Source organism: Lepidochelys olivacea (assembly GCF_965140295.1).
Source record: "Lepidochelys olivacea isolate rLepOli2 genome assembly, chromosome: 7".
Classification (NCBI taxonomy): Eukaryota; Metazoa; Chordata; order Testudines; family Cheloniidae; genus Lepidochelys; species Lepidochelys olivacea.
In genome coordinates this window covers 111,796,734-111,807,325 of record NC_140417.1, presented here as the reverse complement: position 1 = coordinate 111,807,325, position 10,592 = coordinate 111,796,734, and the positions used below count along the sequence as shown (strand labels likewise).

At 40.1% G+C, this 10,592-nt stretch overlaps 1 protein-coding gene across 1 annotated transcript; it reads right to left on the bottom strand.

The window, feature by feature from the left end:
• Positions 1-1,157: 1,157 nt before the first annotated feature.
• On the bottom strand, positions 1,158-9,303 carry SPMIP5 (sperm microtubule inner protein 5; the record flags this gene model as incomplete). Its single annotated transcript, XM_084633031.1, has 7 exons — positions 1,158-1,161; positions 2,105-2,270; positions 3,294-3,431; positions 3,975-4,075; positions 6,038-6,224; positions 7,919-8,140; positions 9,246-9,303. The coding sequence occupies 7 exons, from the start codon at positions 9,301-9,303 to the stop codon at positions 1,158-1,160; spliced, it is 876 nt and encodes a 291-aa protein (XP_084489157.1).
• Between the last annotated feature and the right edge of the window lie 1,289 nt (positions 9,304-10,592).

The following is a 10,592-nucleotide window of genomic DNA, read 5'->3' as shown; positions in this document are numbered from 1 at the left end:
CCTTTAGTTCAGTTCATGAAGGGTATAACTAATGACATCAAACCAGTTAAGGAAGTGAAGAAAAAGGATGGACCCAATCCTGAAAATAAACCACATTGTTTCGTGATCTAATGATCTTACACAGACAGTCTTGAATTAAAATTATACATGACTTTATTAAGAACAAAGCCCAGAATGTTCAGCATTTACTACAGATTTGGGGCGGTTCATTTTGAGGGCAATATTTGAGAGGCTTTAAAAGTTGGGGAGGGTTGACCTTCAGAAAGTGCTGATTACCCATATTTTAAAGGTCACATAGGTTGGACACCCAAAAATCACCAGTAACTTCTGACAATCTTGGCTCAGACAGATAACATTCTTACAACCTGATTATAGCTGAAATTTACCAATATTTGCCACTTACGTAGCCTCTTTCAATCACAGGTCTAAAAGTGTTCCAGACATGTATGTATTATGTATGTATTAATATAATCATTTTATATTTGAGGGGGATAAAACACACAAAAATCCAGTGCACTTGCCCAAAATGACCCAACAAGGGAGTGGCAGAGTTGGGAATAGGACCAGTGTCTGTCTCTTTATTTACAATCTGTATTCACTAAAACATGGCTTGTAATGGTATGAAGAGAATCCTAAGATGGCTGACACTTGATGATGGATCACTTGATGATTACCTGTTCTGTTCATTCCTTCTGGGGCACCTGGCATTGTCCACTGTCAGAAGACAGGATACTGGGCTAGATGGACCTTTGATCTGAGCCAGTATGACTGTTCTTATGTCAGAAGTTCTTGGACATATGAGCTTTCTCTTAATATCTTTACATCTCTGGTCCCACGCTGGCCGTCACTCGATGCTTGGGAAGGGGTCAGTGGAGACGGCAGAGAGGTTCTCTGCTGTCTCCACTCCAACCTTGACCCAAGTTATTCTTAATGTCTAGAGGTGTTTGGCTGTTCTGTAGCCCTGCACCATCCTTCCCTTCCCTGTCTCCCCCACTCCCCCTGGTTAATTTGGACAGCCATCTCATGTGAAAACTTTGTATCCCTGTGAGGGCACACTCCATTTTAAAGGATGAGAGATGAAGAAGTATCCATTCCCATTGCCAACTCATCCTGCCCCATTTGGTCAGCCCCAACAGTGCCTCTCTCACTTTTGCTTTTCAACTAAAAAATAAAAGGAGTTGAAAGGTCAAGCAAGAATCATCCTCCCAGTGCTTCCCACTGAACTGGAATAATGAGCCTGATCCAACATGTAGTGATAACAATGGGGGTCCTTTCATTGATATCATTGGACTTTGGATCAAGGTGTCATGAAAGCACATCTCACTATACTTGCCACATATGACGGAACAATGGAGGCAAAAGCGTGGGTCTTGTTCTACTTCCCTGCAGGGTTAGCATCTTTACTCAGGGAAGTATTCGAAGCAGAAAGACCACTTACTATACTAAAGAATAATTCTCCTTTTGACCCACTGAGGAAGAGGTGCCTAATAAAAATATATGATCACGGACAATCTGAACTGTGTGTGAAGATAACTGTCTGATCAGATAATGGAATTGTTTTCAGTGGTAAGAATGAATCCATTACTAATGCAAATAACGCTAATAATTATAATTTGCAACACAGTAACAGTCACCTAGTCTACCTCCCCCTCTGACAGGAGACTATAACAAATTATAGGCTGAGAAAAAAATCAAAGGGATAAAGGTTAAAAGATTAAAAAAAAGAATTGAAACTTAAATGCTTAACAAGGAAATCAAAGAGCTGAAAGCAGAAATTGGAGCTATTAAATTATGCCATTGTAAAGAATTAGATATCATAGAATTGATTAGCAAATCTAAATCCAAATCTTCCCCGTATAACCCCGTTGGGTCACAGATTTTGACACGTTTGACAGAACAAATTGTCAAGGTTCAATATATAATGTGCAAGCTAATTATCTATAATACAGATATGCCTCCCTTACTGAATGGGGACACCAAAGCCTCGCAAAAGGTAATGGAGTCAAATAAAGCTGGGGAATTTTACCCCTTGCTTTTGCCCCTTCTTTAATCTTGTTTCTAAACAGCTCCATTTGGCCAACATGGTTCTGAACAGGAAACATACCAACAGATATTTGCAGTACATGCACTGTTATGATCTAGATCTTCTTGGTCTTTCCCAGGCCCTTTATCCATGTCAGGATTCTGGAGGTCTTTTGAAATTCTGATATTACTGCCATCATCTTCTCTGGCCATGTGAGAGCTCTTGCATACAGGACCAGGGATAGGACCTGTGGGGCAAAAATAATTTTCTGGAGTGCAAAGCATGTGAAACAGGCATGAGGATCCAGCCCACTGATTACACTAGGGAAACTCACTAAAAATGTGTCACTTTTGCTAACAATGGTTCCACTCCACTCGTGTGTTGGCAATGCTGGAAACACTAGTGTAGGTAGGCCGCCAGCTGTTGACACCATTTTAAAGAAGAATGCTGATAAGAGCTGAAAAATAGTGACCCTTTGAGGCCTGGAGTTGGGGAGAAATGGGGATGCTTAGAGTTTTTGACAAGAAAGCATATGATTCCCCCCCACACCCATCAACTCTGAATATAATAAGGTTTAAATGATTGGCTCTAACCCAATCTGCTGGTGTATTTTACCCTCCCACCCTCTTCTTTTTCTAAGGTTGTGTTTCCCAAAAGGTGGGGTTTCCACAAAGCAGCATGAAGCATGTGCCATGGTGGGGAGGAGTGTGGAATGTATATACATGAAGATATGTGGGGTTGGTTAAAAGACGTGATTGCTTTCATTTTCCTGAAACGGGACTCAGCTTCTAAAAGTTTGGGATATGCTGTTTCAAACTACATTTTAAATCCTGTTTGTGTAGTCAAGTGTATCCTGCCCTTCCCAGCGGGTCTCTCTGGAAGTTACTGATTCCTTTTGCTCTTTGGCATTTTTCTTTCCAGTGCTTTTCACTTCAGCCCAAAAACTCAATACCCTTATTTCAGTAAAACCGAAGAACTGAATGATGCTGAAACACTGCCAGCAATTATGCTAAAGAATATTAGGGGGAATGCTTTAGAAATACTGATCTAGATGAGTTCATAACTACTGAAACACACTGTGGTTTATAACCATACTTTCATATTTACCTCACAAGCGAAATTTATCCAACACACTGCACATCTCAGATAACATAGCATTAAGTGCAGAGATCAAGCCTAATGACATGCACATCTCAGATAGTATTTCAGTAGTTTTTAATCATCAGTTGCCAAAGTCCAAATCACCGCACATTTCAGCTCTTCATGTTACATTTCAAGGTCTTCGGGAGCTTCAGCGTGGCATTACGTTTCTTCGCGAGATGTGCACCATAGGACTCCTCCATGTGCGTGCATACCGAGGAACTTCTGCACAGGTTTCCAAAGGTTTTCCCAATGACAAGATGTTCATCTGCAAGAAATGAATGTCCACTGGTTAATCCCTAAAGTCCCATGAAATACCGCTGTTGTTGCAGTCCGTGGAGGTTGTCTATGCCTCATTGGTGCAAGAGAAAGGAGACGGGGTAGCTGGCAGGCTGTTCTCCATTACAGCCCTGAACCTTTGGAACTCACTTCTCCACTTTGTCCGCAACCGATCAAGTTTGCTAGCCTTCAGAAGTTGCTGGCAGGCTTATCTTTTCTACCTTGCTTGTAAGGAGATGGATGAATGGGTGAGGCAGGCTAGGGACTGTGTGGGACTTGAGAAGGGGCTTTGTGAGGTGGTTAATTCATTTTTGTTATATTCATGTTGCTGCAGGGTTATTTAATCTTGACATGGTCGGTGTATTTAGATGGGCTTTTAAAGGATTGTCAAGGGCGCCCAGAGCATTGAACAGGCACTCTTATTGGCTACAGTAATAACATTCCAAATAAATAAATAATAAATCAGAGCTGGAGAGCAATGTATCAATAGCAAACCGTATGTTTTTAAAGGACAGAAATTCTAAATTCTTACGTGGAATATGACCGCTGTATTTTGGCAGCATCCCTTCAGGCCTGTAGAATCTTTGGTATGTGTTGGGAACTTTGCTAACTTTAACTTCATGCATTTTGTCTCTAAAATAAAACAAAATCGCAGTTCAGAAGGTATCCTGTTCAAAAGTTAACTTTCAGTGTTTCAGAATTTGCTTACATGTCCCCATGTTTCACATAACTATCAGACTTAATTTTTAACTCTCATGGCCTTAGTTGTCTTCCAACTGTATGTGTTCTGTTTATTAGGCATTCCCCACATGCCCACAACACTCATGTGTTCCTTGCACACCCCAAACACCCATTGCCTTCCCAGGGAGTTTTGCATGTGCATGGAATATGGAATCCAACTGACATCAACAGAGAGAGACTGTTATAGCATCGCAACTGAAACCATACACTTAAATACAAGAACCTTACTTAGAATAATTGGCTAAAATCCTGGCCCCACTGAAGCCAATGGTAAAACTCCTTTAGACTTCACTGGGGACAGGATTTCATTCATTGGACCAAGTTCTGCTCACAGCTAAACTCATGCAAGTCCATCTACGTCACTGGGTGCACAGGTATACCTGTGAGGAAAATGGGGTGTATGGATGAGGCTGTGTAGGGGGAGTTGTGAACACAAGTCCCTTACGCTTTCCAACTGATGAGTAAGCTCGCAGCACACAACATATTAGACTTCCTCACAGTACAGTGCAAAACCTCAATTACAGCCTCAGCAAGTGTTAGCACATGCTCAGTGATGACGTATCTGTGGGGTGCTGTGTGTGTGTGTGTGTGTAGGAAACACCAACTCATAATTAGGCTGGTGCACTGTACTGGGAGGAAAATGGATGTGCTGAGGCCAGTGTGTTTCCTTATCAGCAGGAGGAAGAAGGAAGTTGCCTGCAGAGAGGCAGCATCTGTCACTCAGTGGGAGGAGGGAAGAAGGGAAATAGTCCCTCTTGCCAAGTTTGGGAAGGGAAAACCCTGTTTCCGATGCCTTGACCACCCCTTTGTGGCACTTCAAACTCCCAAGTCTTCACAGCCACACTCTTCCCCCTGCTCCACTGCCAAATCCTTTCCTAGTTAGTAAGAGGCCTGGCCCATGCCGCTTATAGTGGTACAGACCAACTCTCCTGCCCTCCCAGGGATAAAAGCCCAGTTCACTTGTCTTCCCCCTCACAAGCCCTCATTGCCTCTTGCTGACAGCTACTAAGGCTTTGTCAACACTAAATTTTGAGGCAAACTGAAATTTCATTGGCAATGCAAATGTCAGGTAAGCAGAAAAAGAATCAGAGATTTTCTATTAAATTAAATTAAATACTGAAATAAGCTGCCACTTGATGTGCTTTTCTGGATTAAAAGCAAGGTTCCCAAGAGCTTTTCCTCCTATCAACACTGAATTTTCAGTCCTATGCAAGCTACAGAATGTAGACCTTTTCTACACTGACCTTTCAGCTATTGTTATATGCCTCACTGGGGCAAATAATGATGCTCTGGTGAAAATCCACTAGATGTTTGCACCCGTTAAACTATACCAGTTCCTGAGATTATTGTAGGCAAGGCCTTAGATCCACCATGCAGCAGGATGTACTGGAAATACTTGAAAAAAGGATTACCATCAGGACTTCATACAATGAGGTTTTTTAAAAAATGTTTGTGGTTCAAGTGGTGAATAGAAAAGGTCTGAATATCAGCATAACCAAAATATGACAACATCCTTCTGTGTACAGTAGTTCTTGTGTGCTGTCTATGTTCAGTACCTCTTGTAGATAAGGAAGGTTTTAAAATACAGTTATGAAAAATACACAGTATACTGCAGTCTTTCCAAAAAAAGTATGCTTTATATTACAAATGGTGTGGTACACAGATTCCTGACAATCATGGCCCAGGAGAGCCCCTAAAGTCTATGTAAGCCTGTTACCTGTCCTACTACCTTTAATTGCTTGGTTGGTTGAGGTTATATTTATTGATTGCTCTACTCCACCATACAATTAAATGTCATCATCATCACCATCTTCTATAGTACTTTTCAATTGATGTATTTTAGTATAAAATTACCTGTGGAAATTGCTGGTGGGATCGTAGCAGACCCGATCTCTTAAGTTCTTAAAATCCTGATAGCAATTTTTTGTCATTTCATGGTAACGAACACCGTATCCCAGTTCCGTGACCCTTGCTCTAGGCACAAACCCAGTCCAACCAGGAATTGGTGGCTCTAGTAAACTTCTCTTAGTTATTACAGTACCTGAAAAATGATCAAATAAATGCCACCTCAAAATTACACCTAACTGACCAAGAAAATATCTGCTTATATTATAAAATATCTGCTTATATTTACCATAGAGGATAAAAAGGTTCCTGCCTTATAACAAATATTCTCAGTTAATTGACATGCTTCATAAAATGTTCATTAGTCACTTTGTATCACCAAGAGTGGGTGGGTCTCACCACTTTTGATATGCCCCTTAGTGGTGCCTAGATAACTTTTTCTCTTTTATGGGGCCAGATCCTGAAGTCCTTCCTCATTTTTGAATCAGTCCTTCCTCAGGCTATGAAAGGACTTTAGAATTTGGCCAATGGTCATTAAAGACCTGAGCTTAAGCCAACTGAAGCCAGTAAGAGTCTTTCCATTGAATGTAATGGGGTTTGCAACAATGCCTAAGTAAGGAATAAACTCATTCATATAAATATGTGTTAGTACCCATGGCCTATCAAAATTCCAACACAGGAAATTACATTCTACCTGCTGAAAGATGCCTTGCAGTTTCAACAGGACACAGTTGAACTTTCTATTCTAAACTGCAATGTTGTCTTTTTGTGGATTGCCACGTTCAGACAGAGCTGGCTGCTATTCAGTGGTGTAGGAAGAAAGACACTAGTTACAGACTTAAGAACTGTCACTCAGGAACATTCTATCTGATGACATTGGAGTTTCTAAGGTAACTGCAGGAGGAAGTTCTGAACATCTTTTACAGCATGGTCCTGGAACACTTTGGATCAGATGAGAAATGCTAGCTTGCCGCAGCTGGTAGTTAGGAATCCATGACAGGCAATTGAGTTTGAGCTCAGCTAGGGTAAAAGCACTTGGAGTCGTGTTTGGGCTTTGGTGTTTGGAGTTCATGGATACTCACAGTCTATGAATCATGAAGAACCACAAAGAGGCTCACTTACCCAGAGTGAGGAGCCCGAGGAAAGATTTGGAAAGAAGCTATTGCTGAAGGGAAAACCAGGATACATGAGACATCCTGAGATCCACATGAGTCACAAGATCAAATGAAAAAGTTTTGCTTTTCCTCAAGACTACTTTAAGAATTCTCTCTCTCACTCAAAGGTGGCAAAATCAAGCCCCAGAACGGCAGGCCAATATTTTCAAATCTGAGTGAATAAAATTAGATACCCAGATAAGATGACAGATTTTCAGGGATGGGATTTGTAGTTTGTAGTTTCTACTGCAGTCAGTCAGGGCAGCAAGTGCTTAGCCCCTCAGAACAGCAGGCTGGTTTTACTCTATATTTAGGCAGCCAGGTCTGAAAACATTGGCTTCAGATTTTTAGATAATAGTACGATTTGAGAGCATGCTATTGCATGAGTCTATTCAGAACCCCATTTATGGAAGGATTTCTGGATAACAATTACAATTGATGCAAGATCCATGTTTAACATTTCACATCAAGATGAGACTCTACCCTTAAATATAAACACACCTATTTGAGAAAATCTCAAGATTTAGAATAGAAATGAAAGATATAGGGGCCACATTCTGTCACTGAATGCATGTGTGTGTAACTCCCACAGAAATCAGAGCAATGTGCTAGCAACTGAAGGTAAAATTTGGTTCTTACTGTGTCCCTGAAGACTGTAATTATAATTCACATTGTACTAGTAACATTAATTGAATGTTTGGCTGAAATCAAGTTCATTACAACTTCAATACAGTACCTAGCACATAAGGATGGTGTTTATAATTATAGTCATAAAGTGCTTGTAAAACATCTTCATTGGAGCAGATAGATGGAAGTTTGGGTGTAGTGGCTGCTATGTATCTCAGCCCATTCTTTGTGTCTCTGCTTCTCTGAGTAGCATTGTGGAATGAGGTCATACATGCCATTGAATCATCTCCATAACTAGTGCCAATTCTATAGAATCTTTGGGGGACATAGCCTAAAAGAGTAAGCAGAATAAATGTTAAAAGCTCACAAAATCTAATGGAACATATTGCAAGCATTTACAGAAAAAGTGAAATTATCAAACAACCATAGAACATTGTCTGCCATTCTTAGTTCTTCACATTACACACGTACACTGAAATTATATAGATGGTTACAACCACAGTGATCTCCTATGACCTTAGAAACAAGCCACATTTTGACAAGGGCTATGAAAGTACAACCCCCTTATGACATATCAATTCTGCTAACAGCAATTCTCTTTACTGTACCAAAATGTCAGCCTGAAGGGTGGTTTGAAATGCTTCTTTTTTTTTTTATTGTCCTTCTTTTACAAGATGCTTTGAAAATGCAGTTTCAGATCATTCATTTTGGTTGGAAATTGTATTAAAATGAACTCCAGAATTATAAGAAGTAGATGTAGGTCTTTTATATGGGAGACCAACCCCCAACGCAGACTTTCATCATGTAATAACTTATTTTCATTATAAAGAATAGATGTGTATAGCACAACTACATATTCCTTTAACATTGAACCGGAATCTATTATGACTATATTAAATGCTAAAGAAATAGAGATAAGAATCTGATTTAAATTGGATGGGGCTGAACGAAAACCCCACTCCCAACTGTCCCTGAATTTTGTCAGTCTGAACTTTGCAACTGACCACTAACTCTGTAAGTTTGGATGAGCCAAAATCCTGGTTCTGAACTATCTCTGAACATTGGGGTGGTTTAGTTCCAGGTCCAAATGTTGTGGATCAGGTCCAGCTCTTATGTGAACTAATCCAAGAAAGTAAATTCAAATGCAAAGCTACTATTCTGGCCCAAATTCGCCAGATCAGCTGAGCTGTGCATGTTGAAAGTCTAGGGAGGGGGCGATTTTAAGGCATGTTTACATTCCCCCAACTCCAGGGCTGCCAGGTTTTGGCCTGATCCCTATGGTAAAATAGAGCAGAGGATCATGATACGGTAGCTGCTATTGCAGCTCTTTGTCACCAGGGGATTTTCCACGATGTAGGGGAATCCTCCACTGGCCAGTTAAGTTGGGTTTAAAGCTGAGAAAGGAGGTCAGGATGTGGCCCAAACACATTATTTACCTGTGTATCCAGGTATCAGAGGATTGCACACATCCACGGGATTTTGATTTGGTTTCATGCTCTCTCTATACCTGTTTGAAAGAAAATGGACATTTATATGTGAACTTATATCCTAATATCAATTAAGCCAGTTCATGACACATCTGTTATATTCCTAAGAATAAATATTAGGCAATCTTAAAACTCAGCTAATGGGCTGAATTCAGGTTATCTATTACATTGGTGTAACCTCAGAGTAACTTCACTGCAGCCATCTGAACTCAATAATATTACTCCAGTGTAATCAGGAACAGAATATACTATACTTCTCTTTTAATATTCACTTTTTCTACTAAGCAATGCCATGCAATAGAATTTTGAAAAATATACAGCTAAATCACAAGTTTTTTGTGCAATTAAATTAAGATACCTGGAAAGGAACATTAAGGTACCAGGGAAAATACTGGCCAGATATGCATACATTATTTTTACACTACTGAAATACATACATAGGCCCTCTTATTCCCTAGCCTGCTGTTTGAGGTAACGCCTTAGTTAAATTATATTTAGGCTTTAGATCATGCCTAAGTTAATATTACTTCTGTATTCGCAGTATTTCAAGTATTTCCTACAAGTATAGCTGCAAATATTGCACTGAAGTAACTATCTCTATTTACATAAGGCAAAATCAACAAGGTTTTAAAGGTGATCACTGTGCCTCCACTCGTTTTCTTAATGGAAATCTAGATGACACTGACAACTCCACCATGAGCAAATTCCTGACTATACAATAACCTGAAGAAATTGGACCAAAAAACAGCAATGACATGCCAGAAGAAACAATACACCAGGGAAAAGTCATACCTCTTGGGACAGGTGGAATGATACCTGCAATAAAGGATCTGTACTGGGACTGGTCCTATTTAACATATTTATAAATGATCTGGAAAAGGGGGTAAACAGTGAGGTGGCAAAGTTTGCAGCTGATACTAAATTACTCAAAATAGTTAACTGTGAAGTGTTACAAAGAGATCCCACAAAATGGAGCGACTGGGCAACATAATGACAGATTAAATTCAGTGTTGTAAATTCAAAGTAATGCACATTGGAAAACATAATTTCTACTCTACATATAAAATGATGGGTTCTAAGTTAGCTGTTACCACTCAAGGAAGAGATCTCGGAGTCACCATGGATTGTTCTCTCAAAGCACCTGTTCAACACGTAGCGGCAGTCAAAAAAGATAACAGAACCACAAGGAAAAAGATAGATAATAACACAGACAATATCATGCCACTGTATAAATCCATGGTACGCCCATAGCCTGACTACTGAGTGCACTTCTAATCTCCCCATGTCCAAAAGGCT